Here is a 19,803-nt window from a genome sequence, read left to right as displayed (position 1 = left end):
GCAACTTTATTCTTATTGCTCGCCAAGTACACCAGCAAGGCCTCTCAATATATCGCCTACGCCAATTCCTTCTGTGCCCACTCTTTCCTTTGCTTCCCGATCTCGCTCTTCCAACCTCTTTGCCGCAGTACCCAGCACACGATCCGCTACCCGTTCCGCCGTTGCGCGATACTGTTCGATCTTATGAACACCGTCTGCGAAAAGGTCGACATGCGGTTCTAGCGAATCGGCGAGAGACGTGAGATGTGACTGTAATGCTGTAGGCGAAGTGAATGTGAATGCTGACGTTGGTGGTTGTATTTGTGATGACTGGAGGGAGGAGAGTATGGCGGCTTGGGCGGGATCGAGGAGGGAGGTGTCGATTTCGGATAGTGTAGGTGCTGATGTCGGTATTGAGGGCGCGGGTGGCGGGGGCTTGGTCTTCGAAGCTGATGCGATGGCTTCCCATGCAGCTTTCTCTTCTTCGAGGCTGATCCGCTGTTAGCATGGAGCAAATGTAGAACACGCAGATTCTGGGACGTACCGCTTGACTTCCTCCTCCAATTCCTCCAGTGTAGCTTTGTTCTTCTCGTTCTGAGGATTCGGCTTCTTTACCACAGGTGGTGGGGCTACTTCCTCCTGTAAAGCTATTAGCTCACGCTCTTGCCCTAATGTAATTGATCCACATACCCTGCTGAACCAGTCCGAAAGCTCGGGTTTACTTGCGAAATCATCTATCAGTTCTTGTTGAATCGCTCGCGCTGCGCTCCTGTCAGTTCCTTGTCTTATGCATGCAGCTTCGTCCAGACATACCAGCCATGATCGCATTCGCGTTCTTCACGTCGCCTGATGGTTTTGCTGGTAAAGCTCGCGATCCGCACCATGTCAAGAGCTGCTTCATCCGTCGTGGCTCGGGTAGGCTTTGCTCGATATATTTGTAGAAATCTCGGACTTCGACTTCTGAGTGCGGTAGCGCTGCGATGTTGTTAGTATCCACTAATCCCCAGGGGCGCTTTTCCATGCCGTTAGGGTCCTGTGCCCAGCCCTCATGTGCATCATTGCTTGACTCACCATTCGACTGGCCGCTGTCAATCAGCGAGCTTGCCCTTCTCCCTCGCAAGCCTGTGCTACTCCTTCTCGACCCATCCTTAGTGCCTTTCCGCATCTCTTTGTTCCTCGTAATAACTGGGGTATCCGCAAAGGGCAGCATAATCTTTTGAGCGTTGGGATCGCGCTTCTTCACGACCTGTATCTTGTTGTGTGTCGGCGTTTGCACGCCTGCATACGCGCTCTTCGGCTCTGGCTGTGCCTCTGGAGCTGGTGTGGTTTGCTTCCTCCTTTCCTTCTCTACAGGCGCGGTCTTCTTCGTTCGTGATTTCGCCGGTGGAGGTTCTGTAGACTTCGGTCGCACTTCCAGCTGTCTACTGTCACCAGATATGCGCGCTGAACGCCGACGCTTTCCCGAGTCTGAGGATTCCGGATCGGCTGCCGCGATTGACTGTTTCTTCCGCCGCGCAGTAGATTTGGCCGGTTGCGCTTCGGCAGCGCGCGCGAATGTTGCTGGTTCGTCCTCAGGTATTGGTTCTGGTGCCAACACGGCCTGTGCCTTGGTAGTCCTTCGCGACGAAGTGCGACGCGAAAATTGGAAGCCATCATCGTCCTCGTCGTATGCAGCTGCTTTTGCTGTCTTCTTTGGCGCAGCAGTCGCCTTTTTGCTCGTCCCATTCACGTCCGCCTTTGCTCGTTTGGTCGTCGGCGCCGGCGCATCATCGTCGTCGAAGGCTTGTCTTGCGCTCCTCCGTCGCGTCGTGGGTCGGTTTGTTGCCATAGGAAGCGATTGGAGCGGTGGGCGCGCGAAGACGGTAGTCATGAGTCCAGTTGCTGCGTCACGGGAGTTTCGGGGAGTTGAAGTTCGGTCAAAGCGCGTGCATTGGCGCGACAAACGGGCGAGCGCAGACGAGGCGAGCTACGCAGGATGTCTGATCGGCGAGAGGCTGGTACGCGTGCAATTAGGTATGTGCCTGGGTATCGGTACTGGGGCTCGTAATGATTTGGCGGTAATGCGAATATCCTTAGGCGTCGGGCGTGGAGGGGAACGGTTGTCACACGGGAGCAAGGAAGCTGGTGTGTGCACCTGCCGCCAGCATCATCAAAACAATGGTTTTGGGACTAGCGTGTTCACGTGAGGCTTTAGCGCTCCCCACATCAATGAATGCACTCACTTCCAAGGTTGGGCTGCTTTCACTTAGGCTCAAGTGTGGTAAGCCAAGGTCCAGAAGATGGTGATGATTTGTAGGATCCGCGCCAGCTGCTCTGCATGTATATATAAATGAAGTCCTCGTAGGAAGCGAAGGTAAAGCCGCTCAAAAACGCCCAAGAACAAGCGACTATCCGTGCCGCCAATCCGTATGCTCTCATACTTTCATAACCGCGTTACTCCAGACACGCCAGAACAATGTTGAATATCCAAGCCTGCCCAATTCCTTTTGTGTATTCCGTTTCTTCTGCACTTCAAAGAGGATTATTCTACATCCCAGCTCCAGGCATGGGTCCTTTCACGCCCGGAGGTGCAAAGCTGCCCTCAATGCGGCGTTTTGCGTCCTGCTTCTCTTCATTGGTAGGGTTGACTTTGCGCATGTCGGGAACATGAGCTGGTCTGTTGGGGCTATGGCCGATGGACATGCCGACGCGAATCTGTCGTAGTTAGTAAAGCGAACTGATTGCAAGAGACGGCGACTTACAAGAGTCTCGAGAGCCGAGTTTGAATTGTCTACAAGGTCCTCGTCGTATCGCATCTGGCCTGGCTCAAAGAGAAGCAGCAACGTGCTTCCACCGAATTTGAAGTACCCGAGCTCTTCGGCACGCTTCACGTGCTCACCCTTCTTGCGCGTGATGACGGTGCTACCTACCATCATGGCACCAATGCAGATGACCATGACACGCCCATGGGCGACAGAATCAATGGGCACTACAACGCGCACATTCTCGCCATAGACATCCAGGGCTGAGCGGATAGCCATTGGGTTGACTGTGTAGTATTCTCCCTCAATCGTCTTCGGCTCATCCATGACACCGTCGACGGGAATGTGGAATCGATGGTAGTCCTGAGGCGCGAGTCGGAAGATACCAAGAGAACCACCGTGGTAGCGCTTTGCGTCCTCAGGGTATGCATCACCAAGCAGCCGCTCGACAGTGAAATCGCGACCCTTGACCCAGATAGCCTGTGCTGAGTCGATCGTGTTGAAGACCACAGTCCGGCAGTCAGAGGGGGAGACGATGACCCTGGGATCATCTGGTGCGGAGCACGGACGCGCGCCAGGCTTCAATGCTCTGTAGAAGAACTCATTAAAGTTCTTGAACTGGTCTGTCGGCAACAACACCTCAGACATGTCAAGCTGATGGAAGTTGATGAAGGGTAAGATTTCCGAGGCTGAAGCAGGATCGTCATACTTCCTTCCCTGTTTGAAACTGAGAGACTTGAGTAGTTTGCGGACTGCGACACATTAGTATGTTACGTTTAATTAGCGGAATCTGGGTGACTGACTTCGCTTCTTTTCCATGCTGTTCGACTTGAGACCCTTGTACAGCAAACGAATGCCCAGACGGACGTAAACGCTCATGCGCTCTTCGTTGATCTGCCCTGTAAGGCGGTCTTGGACAAGGATGTTGGCCGAATTTGCGCCTAGCTTGTATCCGCCGTATGAGATCTTAGTAATGACCTTGGAGTACCACTTGCGCTGGGCCTGACTCGAAGTGACAAATCCAGCCATGACGATGTTGTTAACTTGTCGCCAGTCTTGACTTGCGCATGTAGCAATGTGTGTAATGATATTGGCATCTGACCTCTTGTTCAGCTTCGGTTGATGGCAGATGGGACATTCGCGGATCTCGATGACATGTTCTTCTCCCTTTTCGTCTGCGAGATCATCAATCTGGATGTTGTCGCCTTCTTCGCCCTCCTTTCCTAGAGTGTCTGTTTCAAGTACAGGGATGGATGTTGTCGAGCTGTCCTGGTTGATGGGCGTGAGCATTCCGGATGCCAACGAGGGAGTCTGCGTGCCTGATGCGAGACCGTTCTTTCGGGAGTCTCTGGCGTCCGTGGCTTGAAGCTGGTCTTCGAGGCAGATGACAGCTTCGTCGAACGTAAGCAGAAGGTCTCCATTGTGAGCGTCTGCGAACCGCTCGAAAAAGCTGTCGATAGTCGACTCATGTAGGGTGGAGCCAAGCGTGTCGAGCATGGTGGTCAGTTCCACTTTGTCCAATAGGCCACTCTCATCGGCATCGTACTGCTTGAGCATAGCTCTCCAGAATTGCTGTCGGAGGGCCTTGTATGGGAGATACTTTGCGCGAATGTAGAGGGTAGAGTTGTGCTTGTTGCCCCAGCGCTCTTTGTCTTTCAGCTCCAATGGGAGAGTATACATCTTCAGATCCTCGTCATCAACGGAGGACGGGTTGATGTTGACATCGCCAGCAACAGCAAGGTTACCGTTGGAGTCGGCTGCAGCATTGGGCGGAGCGCCTGTCGGGGCCAGAGATCCATTCGACTCTTGCGCGGATAGTGAGCCTGTCGAGGTTTCCTTCTTCAGGGATGGCCGGCCTAGACGGGATAGACTGTTGGTTGAAGCAGAACGAGAGATGGGAAGGCGGAAGCGGGATTTCTTAGAACTACCCGAATCAGAAGGAGAGATACCGGGAGAATCTGATGGCTCCGGCAGCCTGTAGAGTCCTGTCTCTGGGTCTTCCTGTGGGGCTGTGGAAACGGCCTTTTCGATTGGAAAATTGACAGTACCGACATAGTCGTTGCCGGAGAACTTGTCCTTGTCGATGACAGTGAAGTTGACAGAATAGTTGGTCTCATGCCGTAAGACTTGGAAGATGAGTTTCTCGTCGAAGACGGGGTTGAGGTTGTGGCTGATGGTCTTGGTACGGTACGTCTTCTTTCCGAGGGAGGTTACGACGAAAGGGTCCATGTCGAAGGTAGTTCTGGTCACTGAATATGCATAAGCTTGGGTAGTAGCGTGCTGCGGGGGAGACTTACCGTTGCGCTGCGGTGGCAGATCGGTACACTTCTGGATCTCAAGGAAGAGCACACCAGCTATGTCTCCAGTACTGGAGTATTCATAGGCAATCTTGCCCTTGACCTTCCTTCTAAGTCTGGCCAGCTTGAGCTTCTTCCGCCGCTTCTCGCGCTTCTCGGCCTTCTTGGACTCGTCCTGGGCCTCATCTGAGCTCGATTCGTCGTCTTCGGCATCGGTGAGGTTGCTGTCGCCGCGCTCTAGGAGGTCTTCGTCGTCTTCGTCGGGGCTTGGTGTTTGTCCAGCAATAGCGTAGAACTTCTGGAGGATCTGCTCGGGCGTGGCGGCGAGGTTGAGGGGGTCGATGAGGGAGAACTGGATCTGGATCTCGCCGGAGACGACAGACTTTTTCTTTCCCGAGCGCCGCGACTGCAGCGGGAACCATTGCGGCTCCTGCTTGGTGAGCCCGTTCTGGAACTGCTCCTCGAGTATGACGTCAAACTCGCCCATGTAGTCCTTCCCAAAGCGGTCCTTGTCCCAGCAGACGACCTCGAGCAGGAGGCTCTGCTCGCCGACGATGGGCAGTTCGAGCGTCTCGTTCCATTCCGGGTTCAGCTGCTTGTTTATGGTGGGCGTGGTGAATTTCTCGTCGCCGAGGGAGAGGACGAGGTACTGCGGACATGCAAGTCAGCGGGAGTTTGGCAGTAGTTCAGACGAGGCAAGACTCACGGGGTCCGAGGTGCCGCTGCGGTCCTTTGCAGCGAGGTCTCTGCCCTGCGTGCTTGTTAGCTGTGGCTCCTCCGCGGGGAAGCATAGGCGGGCGCACTTTGATGACATTGGCCCTCAGGACCAGGCCGGGCGTGGGCTGCTCTGACATGGCGCGCAGTTTGGGGCTTCCGGTGCGGCTGGCGGGCACAGAGGTTGGGGTGGAATTGGTGCCGTTGGTGTAGCTGGACTGCTGCTTGAGGCGGTGGGGGAGCGAGAGTTTGCTGGTAAAGGCTGGTCGCGGCATGGTGGGCTACGTCGACGGTGCACCCGGCGCCGGCGTGGCTACGCGTTCGATCGGAACGTGCTGGCCGGACCGCGGTAGCCAAGTGCCTAGGGATTGCTTGACGTCGCGCCGGCGGTTGGCAGAACGTGGCTCAGAGCATTCAATATCACGGGGGCAAGGGCGCAGGAGAGACGAGGACTTAAGAGTGAATTGGATTAAGCTTGGGGGCCGCCGCATACCTTAGCTTCGGTACATGTGCACGCGCAGGCAGCTGAAGGAGGGCAGGCCCGCAATGTGTCTCTTGCGGCGTCGATAGGAGCAGCGCCTGCCGGAACTTGCGGCTGGGCCCTATGGATGTGCCTCTCCCATGTGTGATCGACGACTATGCTCGACTTCTATGCATGGCCCAAGACTTCACGGCCAAAAGCAAATACCGCCTGCTGCCAGTTGCTGCGTCTACGCGCGACTCAGCCGCCAATAGTCGGAGCCGAGAACTGCGGCGGCCGTCTGGTATCTCCACTCGAAACCCACCGCAAGGCATCAGGGCAGCCGCAATCAACAAAACTCAGTGTAAGCAGCCCTAATCAGCCCTGCGCGTATTACCTCGATAGGAACCCCTCATTCCTCGCCTACTAGCTATCCGAGCAACCGGCCGCAGTATATATAGCCATGCGCGCAAGCCTGTCACAAATGCCGCATATCCCATGCCGTCTCCTCTGTCTCACTAACGCGTCGCGCTGACGGCTTCCGGGCCAACAACGCATCGTATACATCGCGGATACCTATCTTGATTGAGATGCTCCGGGACTATACTGGGCCATTACACTGGGGCTAAATGGGGCTACTTGGGAGAGCCTGCAGTTCTACGCGAACCGTCCTGTAACAAAATCCTCTAACCGCATCAACACTACCCTACTCTACTCCCAAAGACCACCTTCCACCTTTAGCGGGGTACATACGAACGAGTGGGATCCTGCACAGCCCGCGCATCACTTCTTCCGACTCTTGATGGGTAATGGAGCATCTCATCTTCGATGTACTACATGGCACCACAAATTATACTGCCTACGTCGTCAGCCGGGAGCTTGTGCTCGAATCTGTGACTTGTACCACGCTCGTCGCTTGTCCCGATTCGTCAAGTTTCTGGCTGCCGTTAATTCAACGCGCGCCTTGGGCGCCTTGCATGCCGTCAGTTACGTTGTACCAAACTCTAAGACGCACAACGACTACGGGTAAACGACCTCGTTGGTGGGGCTTTTTCTGGATACTGTACCGGCAGTCGCGATCCGCACGCGACGTCATACCACCTCTCCACATTCTTGGTCCGCCCATCCGTTCCGCTAACCGTGGCTGATGACGTGGCTGTGGCTGTGGCGGTGGTAGAACTGACTAATTGCATCCTCTCATCGATATTCAAAGGGACACCATGGCGGGCTGTCAAGAGCGACAGTTTAAAAATTGTTTCACGGCAAAGCTATTTGGGGTAAGAATTGATACTGATCTTATAGTATTCCAGAGACGTATTACTCTTCCTTGATTCCCAAGTCGTCGACATATTACGTATCTTCTACATTCGTAAACTAAATTGATTACCAGATTCTTGTGGAACATCTCGCACATGAAAGCTTCCCGATCCTATTCTATTATGTCTTCGTCTCTCTTCTGATATCCTGTGCAGCTCGGAAGTCATCTTTCGTGTACTTGAAGCGTCATGAACTAAGCGTCAACCTCTTGCCAACTACGATCAGAATACGTTTACGACTTCAAATTTGGGTCTTCAATCGTTCAATCTCCTGAGCTCTTTCAAGGTATTCGCTGCCGGGAGTGAGACGAATAAGGTGGGGTTGGGGGTTGAGCTCCTCTCGATGGTTCCCGAGGTCAGAGACGTGGACGTAGATGGCGCCATTGCGATGGTGGGATGGTTGAGGTAGGAGAGGGGGATGAATGCGTCGATGTGGTGATGGATTAGAGCGTTGCTCGCCGCGGACTCATGGCGCAAAGCGAAAGCTACAACACGCAGAAATGGGGGACGCGACGCCAGTTGTCGAGGGCGCTGGGACCACGGCTCCATAGATTCTAGTGTCGACCCTCCTAGACCGTCCTCGTCATCCGTATATAACTGCAGCAGCCCCGTTCAGATACTTCAGGTAGCAGGCCTTTCTCGCATCCCGCACTGTCTCGTGTCATTCAAACCCCGCCGCTCGTGGCACGGGTGCCGGTCTCGTCACAATGCTGCACTAGCACGAGGGCGATTGGTGAGAAGTTACTGACGCTGTCTTTCGGATCGTCTGGAGATGAATTGGGATCGGCCTCGTGGAAGTTCTATGTCTAATCGACTGTTCTCCCCACGTGCAAAACTGGAGAATAGGCAATTCGTGCGCTTGCTATCCAGGATGATAGACTTTGCAAAATCCTGGGATTATGGGCTTGGTTCTCGGTCCTTCATTTATATTTTCCTTGTTCTCTCGAATAAAGGGCAATATCGAGATATAGGCTATATCTGACAATGCATAAAGTCATGGCAGGTGTTCTCCACGATTCGAAGAGTGAGTGCCTTCGAAGATGTTGAAATCCAGCAATGTGTTGAATCGTGACGCGTGTATCGTCAACTTGAAGGATCCGCGGTATACCCAGAAAAGCATTTCGATAAGGCCTCTGTACTATTCCCTGGGATGTAGGAGGCTACATCGTCTACGCGAATGCCGATGGTCAGCTCTCTCGGATTAGGACAGCCCGGTATTAGCTTTATTACTGCGTGCTTAGTACTACGTGACAAGCCAGGGACGGTAATACAATGGACGTAGACACGCCCTAGGTCTTCTGGTACAGACGGGTGGATTTGAGAACGGCGACGAAAGCAAGCAATAGCATCAGCTCACTTACTGACACCGGATTTTGACAGGCTTGGCTCTCCATCCTGGTGGTGCCGGTCAGGTGTGACTCTACCTAGGTAGAACCGCGGATGACAAGGAACTTGACGCAATGTGCGACAAGCCTGCCTCTGGGATGAATCCGCGTAAAGCGCCGTTGCTATGGAATCTGTCGAAGGTCCAAGACCTGGGGAGTGGAAGGCTAGGACCTAGAGAGGGTGTCCGTACAGCAACAAAGCTACAAGATAACCATATAGCCAATAATAGATAGAAACGAGGGAATTGAGAGGGATAGACCAAGGGTAGTAAATGCACTCACATCTACCTCTTCCCTCCTGTATCGTCTTCAAGCTTGCGTAAGCCATCTTCGCGAGCCAGATAGGGTGTACCTTCCAGAAGTCATAGATCTGGTCAGGAATGATGATAAACAAGCCGATTAATAGAAAAGCCATCTGTAGGCGAATCGCAGACGTCGACGCAATGCATGATCGCAGCAACAGCTAGCTCGGCGCAGGATAATATGGCCCTTTCTTTCGTCCCAAGGCGCTCATCCATCCTCTTTGTTTAGCTGAATTTATGCGAGTGATGGGATTCGTGGAAGAACCTGCATATCTGGCAGGGCCAGGTGCCATGGAAGCAGCAACGAATGGAAGGGTCATGTTCCAAGCCCCGTAGTAGCCCTCTGCGCCTAGGAAGGTGCGCTATACAAGGACAAAGGAGATGGGATACAAGTCAAGTGTAACTGTCTGGGTGTGTATATAAGAGATTTTGGATACTCAGTAATATTAAGCATGAAAGGCTGATCTGGGCGAACAGTATAGGTCATGATGAGAGTACGAGTCTTCTAGTCAGCAGATAAGGGCAAATACAAAGTGTACTGTGAGTAGCATGAGCCAGAAACAGGATCGGAAGAGAATTCACTGAGATGTATCCTTCTTAATCAGATGGAAAGTGCATGATTCAAAGAGAAAGAGTATATACAAAGCAAGATGCAAGACATAGGAAAGTAGACGTAACAAAGACTTAAGAGGGAAAGAGGCCATGTAAATACCTATGCCTGAAGAAGATGGCCATCTCGTTTCCGGTGTAGACGGCAATGCAGGATGGCCACCGTTTCCGCGGCAAACAGCATCAATGCAGCCACTGTTACCCGCGCACAATTCCAGGCACCTACCGGCGTCCTGGAACCTCGTCCGCTACCGGCATTGAAGAAGATGTCAGATGTCTAGAGAGGGCGACAAGGAGAATGCCGGCTCAGAAGCGTCTACGTGGAGTCATTCAAGTCGAGTGCCGAGAAAAACACCGTGTATACATGTATGCCCGCACTTACTGATGCAGACTCGCGATCGCGAATACGCTCACCGCTCTGCGGATTTGCAACTACGCAACAGCGTCTAGAGATATATCCAACAAATTGAAGCAGTTTCCTTAGATAACAACGTGTATGCAGCCTTCAGTCAAACATTGGCTAACCACCACCAGTCGCGCTCCACGTAGCAACTGCCAGTATCGCGTCGATCTGACATCTCCGTGCATAGAGTAGACGTGAGCCTCCGGGGACGATCTCGATACACATACCTATATCTACTAAGCACTGCAAATCGTGAGCGGTAGATGTCGCAGATACTGATGATGTGGTAGAGAAGGGAAGTCACGACCAACCCTCTGGAATAGTGCAGCATCCGCGCTAACCGCATTCTCTCACGCACTTTCGCCTTGATAATCAGCCCGCACAAACAACATCACATTTACCATCCACACGGGTCATAGATCGAAATCCACAAGAAGATGTGTCATGTAAACTCCGAACCCAAACATCAGGTAGCGAACCAACAAAAGCACTGGATGAGGGCCGTGACACTTGCTAATTCATTGCGAGACTGACTGTACATGTACACTCTCGCTATCGTGACAATAGCCGTAATGAGCGTATCGCATCACATCGTATCGCATTGCGCCACAACGTAGATCGATCTGTGCCCGTATTCCAAGGGCAACAGCAGCCGAACCAGTTCGTCTTGGCCGGCCCGAATAATGAATTGCTATGGAGAAGGGGGAAACCAGAGTGTCGGGTTGCTAGAAAGTTGTCCATGTCTGTGTGGGTGTGCACGATGCTGGTTCCCTTGCTTTGTTCCCGTAATTGTTCCGCGAAATTGTCCTTTGTTTCTTTCTTCCGGAGACAAGGTTGCTCCCGCACTCTGGGGTCCGATTTTGCAGTGTGTGCGAGCACTGACTTGATGGTTGGAACCGAATTGATTGGCATGGATTTAGTTGTTGCGATTGAGACGCGGTGATTTGTAGGATGACCTGATGAGGGCAAGCGATGAGGAGGTTAAAAGTATTTCATCATTTCACTACATATCTCACACATGCTGTATACATACGAAGGCCAAAAAGTGCATGCTGCGGTGAAAATAGAGACGTGGAAGAACAGGTAGTATTAGGAAAAAAGCTTCTTTTGGCAGCCGCTGTACACACGCTTCGCACGCCGTTGGAAGATTCTTTATATCAAAGGACACGTTCCAATTCCCAATCCCTCGTTGGGCCCAAGAAAACGTTAAAAGAAATAAGAGGACGAAAAGACGCTTCGCTGGTGGTGTGTTCCATGGTCTCTTCAGCCCGCCCGCAGGGTATCAAAGAGGTAGCGACCCGGGCCTGAGCAAAACCACTTCTCGACGAAAGAAGCGCAAACATGCAAAGCAATGTCCACAAACGCCTGTGGAGGACATGAGGCATGCAACCCGTGATTCAAGATCAGTTGGAAGATGTTCGTTTATCCCGCCGCCATTGCACTTATATCAAACCGCACAGCCGCAGATTCTCCTGAATAATGATGTCTAGAACATGTCAGCGCGATACAAGCACGGGAATGTTGGGCAATCGTACCGTTTACTGCAGCCATGACGAAGCGGATTTGCATAGTGTCTGTGGCGCAGGTGAAATGGGTGTAAATTTGCTTTGTCTCGTGTTGGTTGAGCGAGACGAAGCGGTTCAGGATGTAGTCGCACGCAGCAGCGTAGTCTGGGCCGCCCTCATAGTCGGGGAAGTAGTTCTTCATGGGGCTGACGGGCAGCTTCTCCTTGAAGCGATCGATCTTGTTGAGGAACAGGATGATGGATGTCTTGACGAACCACCGCGAGTTGCAGATGGAGTCGAACAATGTGAGGGCTTCTTGCATACGGTTGACGGTCTCGTCCTCGAACAGCAGCTGGTCGTACTCGGAGATGGCGACGAGGAAGAGAATGGTGGTAACGTTCTCGAAGCAGTGTATCCACTTCTTACGCTCAGATCGTTGACCACCGACATCAAACATGCGGTAAGTAAGATCGCCAATGATGAAGGTGGTTTCGGTAATACCAGTCGTCTTGACACGCGATCGGAGCACGTCCTGGTCGTTGGGAATGTAGTCGGGCGCAGCGATACGGTCGATAGAGTCGAAGTAGCTGTGACGGTTAGCGATGTGGCGCACTCATTGCACGGAGCATGCTCACTATTTAGCAGAGTCGTTGAGCTGGTACTCGCGCGAGCGCTGGAAGCACTGTTGCACACCAGCATCCTTCCACAGAACCGAGATGGCGTTTCCAACCTCCGGAGGCAGGCTGTCGCCCTCAATCTGTGCCGGCTGCATGAAGATGGTCTGGACGTGGTATTCGGCGCGCTGGTCGTCGAGCGGCAGCTCGAGCGACTCCATAGCCTCGAGGATGACGCGCATCGACTGGACGGTGTTGCTGAAGATGATCTCCTTGAACGACTCGCGCTCGTCGCGTGAGTATCCGCCCTCGTGGATGAGCTTCATCTGCTTGAGGATGGTCGACTTTCCGGACTCTCCGGCTCCTGCGCGCTGTTAGAGGCCGACGAAGTGACGGGCGTCGCAATACTGACCGAGGAGCAGCATCTTGATCTCGTTGCGCTGCATCATCTTGTCGCGCTTGAGCTGGTTCTCAATCTCCTCGTTCCTCTGCTTGCCCTCCTTCTCCTCTGTGCTCATTCCGCAACCCATGATGGCGGTAGGGGACGGTGTCCGGGGTGATTATTAGGGTAAGGTGAGTGATGTTCCGTCGAGGCCGGCCAATGCGGAAATCTGGAGGGCAGAGTCAATAGGAGCTCAATGGCAGACGCTGTCGTGCGAGTGCAAAGGGTTGGCGACTTTAGCCGTGGGCGAAACGAGGGCAAGCGATGCCAATGTTTGCTCGCTCGCGCTCGACGGTGGCGCTTGGGTCCCAGAGCTCAGGCAACGGCAGGCGCGACGGGGCCTCGAGAAGCAAAGGGAGGCTCACCTGATATTACAAGACGACCCCCAATGGAAGGCGCGGTGGGCAGCGGTCGAACGTGGAAGGGATGAGGGTGGAGGACGAAGGTGAAGGGATGGCTGGCGTATGAGAGACGACGAGGCTCGCTTCGCTCCGAGGTCTCAGGGTTGCTGCAAGGTCGGCTCGGGGGTGGATCGGCTGGGGGAAGCAACTTTGGCTGCGCGCTCGCCGACGTGTCGCAGCAAGAAACAAGAGGCGCGGGAAAAGGGCCGGGAATTGCACTGCAGCGATTGCGACGAAGTATGGCCGGCAGGAGCGTCGATTGACGTTTGGGAGAAGCAAAGAACAAGAGGCGAGTATGAAGAAGGCTGATGAAGGCCGCGAAAGGAGAGGCGCTTGCCCGCGAAAGGAAGCATCGCCAGGCCTAGCTAGCCTGCAGGTGCTCCCGGGCCACTCTACCACCAAACCCTCCGATGACCATCTTGCAACGACTAGGTGCTAGCATCACTAACATCTTTTGCCGATTCCCCCTGGCTGGTTCGCCATCTTCGCTGCTTCTGGGCTGCCCACTACGGACCCAACACCACACCCATTTCGACGTGCCCGCCCGCCTGTTCGTCCGCCCGTCTGGCACCTGTTCGCTCACCGTAAGTTGGCGTTTGCCATTGGCCACCGGGCACAGCAGCTCTGTTCGCTGCAGCTCGCCCGCTGCTTGCTGCAGGCCCTGGTGTCGCCTCCTCAGCCTCTGTTGCACTACGCTGTTTGACATGGAAGCGCTGTCGACAACACCGCCAGATGCGACTCCCGTAAATCCCGTCCCGCTTGAGTCTGACTAGCTGTGCTTCTAGAAGGTTTATGGAAAATGAGGACCCATCGAAAGAAGAGGGCCCTGACGCTTGGAGCCGGCAACGCATCCAGGCACGGTGCCTTGAAACGCTGCTGCGTTTGGCCTCTCTCTCTCACCCGTCCTGTCTTGCGTCTGCAGGCAAGGACCCGGCCTCGCACTGCATCGTTCTATCTGCTGCTGTTCTACCTCCATCAGCAGCCCGTGGTGGTGCGCTGACAGGTTTGGTATCACCCCTCTGCCAGCCACTCGAGTCGCTCCTCGGCCAAGCACTGACTGGGGGGCTATTGACTCTAGTCCCCTTGCGGCTAGCTCCGCAACACACGAACATTCGCCAAACGTCCGTCGCATCGCTTCATCTCCCCGACTCGCGCGCTTCGGCCAATCATTGCGCCATCAGATTTTTGGATTTTCCAAAGTTTCCTCGCCTCGCCTTTCTGCCGTTGCACTCGGCTGCCTGCTCGTCATGTCGCCTCAGGTCTGGGTGGATGCTGCATTTATGCTCGTCTGGGGTACTCAACACCCTTATGAATGTGAACGTGTCGCGGCCATAACTACTGCTATCTCTGTCCCGTTCTTCACGACACTATAAATCTCTAATCTGACCGACAGCCATGGCTCAGCCGTCCCGTGAACACTCTGTCCTGAATACTACTCCTTAACAGCGTCGTGCTGCTCCATACCCTTCTCCTAGGATGATGCATCAACAGTCTCAACTTCTGTCTCAACTCTTGCGCACAGCCCTGAGTCAGACCGACGGGAGGACCCACGAACGACACGTGGGAGCAATGACCACCCGTGAATGCCGCTGAATAGGGGGGCAGCTCTGGCCACGCGAACAGGTGACTACGTTTACACCTCGTTCATGGCTCGAAGCACGAGCATTCCCCCAGCTTGTGTAATGCCGAACCTTATAGCCTCTACGCCTTCGCAGGTACCGTATCGTGGTTATATGCGTGTCCTCCTCTTCGATAATTTCATCTCCTGCTATCGTCAAGATCTGCGTCCCATGACGGAGTCTGACTGTATTCCATCTCTTTCTCCCCGTGAGCTCCACCTGCCTACGCAACATGCAGTCCAAGTTACCCGCTTTGCTAGTCACGTCTCCACATGGCGACGACGTTCCTGCGCATTTAGCCATCTGGTAACCGATTTGGGGGTATGCCGGAGAACATCCATATTTCTCTACCTGAAGCTCTGTTATCTCTGCCTCTGGGTACCGTTACAAGTCATGCATACTGCAGTGACGACGGCTAGCTGACGAGCTGACTGACGATCGCCTTTGTAATTGCTGACTTGCCATGGTATCGTTTTGATCAGTGTGCGATTTGAGCTAAGACTGAAATTGTCATTCTTTGCGAGTTACTCCGATCTTCAATCAAAAATCGGAACGGATATGGTTCACTCATAAGGTAGCATCAGCTGTCGCAGCCGTTGTCACAAAGAAAGACGATAATGCCAAACAGACGCGCACAGCGAAATGACGGCCCAGAATAGTCCATGATCTCGTCAGTCGAGCTTCGCGTCACCGACGCGAACGAACGCCAATGACGCGGTTCTCGGGTAGTCGCTAACGCTGGGTTGCAGCGTGTTTTCGTCCCACGTATTGCACGTAGGCCAAGGCTCGCTTTTGTGTTCTGCTCGAAGTCTATACAGACGCCGTGCAACGACTGGCTGACGTGGTAGACTAGCCCGAACCCCAGCGCTTAGCGCACCACGCGAGCGCCTAGAATAGCATCTTTGCACCACCACATCTTCGAAGCGACGACTCTCCAGTCAATCAGCCTCTCCCAATCCTGCGAGCGCTTACCATGGGTGTCAATGACCTCGAGAAGCCGCTATCGCGGCGCCTCAGCGGTTCCTCAGGCAGGGCTCTGACCTGGCGGCTGGCAACGATGCCAATACATATTGTCAGCCTACCATCCCCCACTTAATGGCTTTTGTATACATCAACAAAACTTTGTGAGACGGGGGACGCGTTACGAATTTCCTTGAGTTTCTCTCCTTCAATTTCCTTGTTCATTCCGCTGCAGGTTCAGCGCTTCTCCGCATCTTCCCTCATGTCTAGATCTCTTAGTGAGTAAACTCTTGTAATACGTCCATCCTCGAAGATGTAGCTGACATTGGTACAGATATTGTACAACTATGCCTATGAGCCACTTCAAAAGACTATGGATCTCATCAGTCTTTATAATACTAGCTTCGCCGATGCAGGCAGCTCCCACTGTCTCTTCCACACCAAACTCGCTCCCGCAAGCGCTTCAACAGAATGTACCCCAATGCGCACAATCATGTTTACGGTCTTCGCTGGACGAAAGATTTCCCGTAGCATGTTCTGGTCAAGAGAGTCTTCAATGCCTCTGTTCTCGTTATAGTAATGTCGGAGAGTCACTTGGCGAAGTGGCTCTCGGCTGCATCTACCTATCGTGCCCCATGGACGATGCCCAGGCATCACTCAGTTCAACCTACGGGATTTGTCTGGGGCAAAAAGATGCGGTCATGCCGACCAAGAGTGTTCTCACGTACGTCGTGACCAGCGCAACTCGCACCATGTCGCCGACTATCAGTCTACCAACCACAACGAGCACACCCATCATCACATCCTCTTCACGAATTCAAAGCAGCTCTACACAGAACGCTTTTGCCGATACTGTTTCTTCACTCCCGTCTGCTACTTCGTCGGCAACGTCTTCGCCTGTCGCAGCAACCACGGCTTCGAACAATCCTCCCAGGATGACACCTGCGCAGATTGCTGGACTTTCCGTAGCGGCAGTAGCAGCTTTTGTTATGGCTATTGGGCTAATGGCGCTCAGTGTTTGCTTGCGCAGACGAAAGGAGCGACGAGTGGTCTTCGATGGAGACGAAAAGGGAGAGACTCAGCGAGGAAAGCAACTTTCGACAAGATTCTCGCACTATGTCCAAGTAGGACACGGTACTGAACTACCGAAGCAATTCCCCTCGGCGCCTCCGCGAGCTCTTCGCAGGGGCAGCAAGCAGGGCCCAGCACATCCAGCGCAACGACTCGGGGTGGGAACTTCCAACAGTTCCTCGAATTCCTCGTTGCCACTGGATCAGATAGGTCTGGCCATCAGTGCCGAGCTGGATGGAAAGCCCGTGGTATCTCAGAAGGCGCCAAACCCCAGCACAACGCATCAAAAGGCACCTCTCGCGGCACAATCGCATACCAATGCAGTCTTTCGGCCTGTCAGTACGATGACTCAGGAGACTGTCTTCGAAGAAGATGAGACCTCGCCACACCGGAGATCCTCGATGCTGTTGCCCACGCCTCCAGTACCTATTCCTCCGATCCGCGCTCTACAGCCCTCTAGACGAGCACCAAACTTCGCCGTCAACCAGCGTTCAGTAGGACGTGGATCCGAGTTGTTTCTCAATATCCCTGTTCGTCACGAGAGGCCCCAGCCGAAGCAGATTGCTGCGGCAGCGACACGTTCTCATGGTGCACCATTACCACCTCCAGTGCAGCCTGCAACACGCCCGCGCTTGGCACCACCTTTCCAGATGACGTCTACAGCTACTTCGTACGAATCAAAAGCCACAACTGCTAGCTCGCGCAACGCAAGTACATCCGGAGACATCATCGACTATTACTTTTCTACTGGCCAGAGCCGAGACCAGACACCCAAGGCCAGTCCAGCGCACATCGTCCGCCCAAAAGAGTCACCGAAGACTGTACAAATCAAACCCAAGAAGTCGCACGGTAGCACACTGTCGCGCACTACATCGCGCACTTCGACAAACCTGCGCGATTCCCTGAACAGTCAAACATCTTTTGAGACGACAAATGCCAACGACTCCACACCTGAAGATGAGGACGAAGACAAGCAACTATCGGATGACAGTGCCAGCAACAAACAGCCACTATCACCTGTCGCTGAGTCGCCAATCTCCAAGCTGCGATACCCAAAGGTGCCTCGGTCTTCAAATCAGCTGGTACCTCGTAGCCCAAAGGGTTCACCACAGCAGCAGAACTTCAGAAGCCCGCGTAGAGCCCCAGACGCGTCAACACTCCTCCAGAAACGCAACAACGCTCTTCCGCCACTACTACTCGAGTCTCGGCCTAGACTAGAGAGCCCTCACAGAGACCCATTTACGTCCCCGCCGCGTGTGACCAGCCCTCCGCGCAGAGCTCGCTCACACATGCGCAGCAATAGCACAGAGTCGTGGAGCACGACACCTGCTTCAAAGACGGGCATCGACCGTAAGAGTCGCGTGCAGAGTGGCACTTGGGGTAGAAGCCCAGTCATGTACGAAGAAGACGTCGTGCGGCCGTTGAACGTGAGGAGGAAGAGAGACGAGATGTCCGAGTTGAACATCGGCAGAGATGTAAATGTTGATTTCGACCGGGACGGGTTGAAGAGTCCTGCATGGGTACCCCGACTCACGCCGAGGAAAAAGGGCGATGACTTGTTCCTAGAGGTCGGGTGGAGATGAGGAACTGTGAGGTGAAGTTCGATTCTTGACTACACACCGTTTTTCTTGTGTATAGATTTTCCTAATGAATGATGATGTTGGAGATGGGAAAGGGCGCGGAATTCGACAAGACTGTCATTTTCTTTACATGTTTGTATAGTACGAGATAGATACCCACAGCGCTCATTTATTCTTTTACGTATGTTGAGATTGTAATAATACACTTGTTGTTTTCACATGGTTGACCCGTCAATCAAACAGCCTGGTTGAGCGGCCTTGGTACAGGGACTCCATGGTGTCGAAATGGTGATTAGCCAGCCAGCGGTATATAGCAGCAGCGGGCGCGCTATTTACCCAACTGCCCTAGCAGCCTAGTCTTACGTCGTCGCAGTCTCTCAGCGCAACCGGAGAATAAACAGGTTAAATGTCCGGCTCTAGTCGAGACATGCTGTATTGGGGCTCTCACGATTGAGCCTCATCTACTGAGTTCTGTTTCGGCCGCGGCGCCGATCCCGGGTGTCGCGATAGCCGCCCGGAAGAATTCTGTCTCATCGTGAGTTTTCTGCATGGCGCAACAAGTTGGAGCAAGAGTTTGACAGAGGCTTTCCCTGCGCTATCGGGGCACTGTGGCCCGCCAGTGCGGTCGTTCTCGGCGCATGGCGGATGCAGAGGGAGCAGAGGCTGTCCAGGGCAAGAGGTTAGTAATGGACAGTCACTTGCAGCTGCAGCAGCGCGCCATTGACCGGCGAGACGAGACACGGCAAACCATGTCAGCACACGGCGCAGGCTTACTAAAAACAAGCAGCAGGTTCGTATGCGCGGTGTGCTAGCAGGTGGGATGTGGCATGTTGTGGCAGAAAGTGCGGCGACTGGTTGATGTAATCGGGCTTTGAGAGACCCCACTAAAACGTCCACTCTGGCGTTATGAGTGAGGCAGGCATGACGGCTAGCCACCCCACTATAACTACAAAACCTAAACACCAGCACGTCTGCGACATCTTCTCTTCTCTCAATCTTTTCCCCATCGACAGATCTGCCCATCATGCCGTACGGAAAGACCGATGAGCTCGCTATCAACACCATCCGCACCCTAGCGGTACGTTACATCCTCTTGTTGTTTTGGAGCCCGCCCCACCATTATCAATAGCTACCCCGCTAGCAGTCCTGCTCCCAACAAAAGTGGCAGCAGCTTGTTGGAGGCTGTTCAGGGTCGTTTGAGAGAGATCCAATGGCTGACTTTCGGTGTTTTCGCACAGGTCGATGCCACATTCCAGGCAAACTCCGGCCACCCGGGTGCCCCCATGGGTATGGCCCCGGTGGCCCACGTTGTGTGGAACAAGTTCATGACTTTCAACCCCAAGAACCCCAAATGGGTCAACCGCGACCGCTTCGTCCTCTCGTACGTACTTCTCTGTACTTTCCA

At 53.7% G+C, this 19,803-nt stretch overlaps 5 protein-coding genes across 5 annotated transcripts; 1 reads left to right on the top strand and 4 right to left on the bottom strand.

Annotated features, from left to right (window-relative positions):
- Positions 1 to 12: 12 nt before the first annotated feature.
- BKA58DRAFT_410019 (kinetochore protein Mis13) lies at positions 13 to 1,807 on the bottom strand (the record flags this gene model as incomplete). The annotated part of the gene is made up of 5 exons (XM_046172187.1): positions 13 to 469; positions 524 to 618; positions 670 to 740; positions 793 to 954; positions 1,051 to 1,807. 5 exons carry the CDS (start codon positions 1,805 to 1,807, stop codon positions 13 to 15), a joined length of 1,542 nt encoding a protein of 513 aa, XP_046027743.1.
- Positions 1,808 to 2,159: 352 nt separating this feature from the next.
- On the bottom strand, positions 2,160 to 6,182 carry BKA58DRAFT_380441 (phosphatidylserine decarboxylase proenzyme). Its single transcript, XM_046169906.1, has 6 exons — positions 5,821 to 6,182; positions 5,724 to 5,768; positions 5,018 to 5,666; positions 3,524 to 4,969; positions 2,721 to 3,472; positions 2,160 to 2,673 (listed from the first exon to the last, which is right to left on the bottom strand). The coding sequence occupies exons 1-6, from the start codon at positions 6,004 to 6,006 to the stop codon at positions 2,506 to 2,508; spliced, it is 3,246 nt and encodes a 1,081-aa protein (XP_046027742.1). The 5' UTR covers positions 6,007 to 6,182; the 3' UTR covers positions 2,160 to 2,505.
- A 5,466-nt stretch (positions 6,183 to 11,648) lies between these two features.
- Positions 11,649 to 12,855, bottom strand: BKA58DRAFT_311321 (guanine nucleotide-binding protein subunit alpha; the record flags this gene model as incomplete). The annotated part of the gene is made up of 4 exons (XM_046167328.1): positions 11,649 to 11,692; positions 11,742 to 12,298; positions 12,347 to 12,689; positions 12,738 to 12,855. 4 exons carry the CDS (start codon positions 12,853 to 12,855, stop codon positions 11,649 to 11,651), a joined length of 1,062 nt encoding a protein of 353 aa, XP_046027741.1.
- Positions 12,856 to 16,049: 3,194 nt separating this feature from the next.
- Positions 16,050 to 18,605, top strand: BKA58DRAFT_380430 (uncharacterized protein). Its single transcript, XM_046169905.1, has one exon. It carries the CDS (start codon positions 16,095 to 16,097, stop codon positions 18,399 to 18,401), a length of 2,307 nt encoding a protein of 768 aa, XP_046027740.1. The 5' UTR covers positions 16,050 to 16,094; the 3' UTR covers positions 18,402 to 18,605.
- Positions 18,606 to 18,622: 17 nt separating this feature from the next.
- BKA58DRAFT_128427 (uncharacterized protein) lies at positions 18,623 to 19,764 on the bottom strand. Its single transcript, XM_046164334.1, has one exon. It carries the CDS (start codon positions 19,461 to 19,463, stop codon positions 18,843 to 18,845), a length of 621 nt encoding a protein of 206 aa, XP_046027739.1. The 5' UTR covers positions 19,464 to 19,764; the 3' UTR covers positions 18,623 to 18,842.
- Between the last annotated feature and the right edge of the window lie 39 nt (positions 19,765 to 19,803).

This window comes from Alternaria rosae, assembly GCF_020736505.1.
Source record: "Alternaria rosae strain MPI-PUGE-AT-0040 chromosome Unknown BKA58scaffold_3, whole genome shotgun sequence".
Lineage (NCBI taxonomy): Eukaryota > Fungi > Ascomycota > Dothideomycetes > Pleosporales > Pleosporaceae > Alternaria > Alternaria rosae.
This window is presented reverse-complemented; position numbering and strand designations above follow the sequence as displayed.

What these genes read in the sequence shown, in the direction of transcription:
- BKA58DRAFT_380441 (XM_046169906.1), bottom strand. Translation starts at nt 6,006, where the DNA reads ATGCCGCGACCAGCCTTTACCAGCAAACTCTCGCTCCCCCACCGCCTC. An exon ending in GCAGCGGCACCTCGGACCCC is followed by an intron (nt 5,667 to 5,723) that starts GTGAGTCTTGCC and finishes GCATGTCCGCAG; the next exon opens with TACCTCGTCCTCTCCCTCGG. An exon ending in TCTGCCACCGCAGCGCAACG is followed by an intron (nt 4,970 to 5,017) that starts GTAAGTCTCCCC and finishes ATGCATATTCAG; the next exon opens with TGACCAGAACTACCTTCGAC.
- BKA58DRAFT_380430 (XM_046169905.1), top strand. Translation starts at nt 16,095, where the DNA reads ATGCCTATGAGCCACTTCAAAAGACTATGGATCTCATCAGTCTTTATA.
- BKA58DRAFT_128427 (XM_046164334.1), bottom strand. Translation starts at nt 19,463, where the DNA reads ATGGTGTTGATAGCGAGCTCATCGGTCTTTCCGTACGGCATGATGGGC.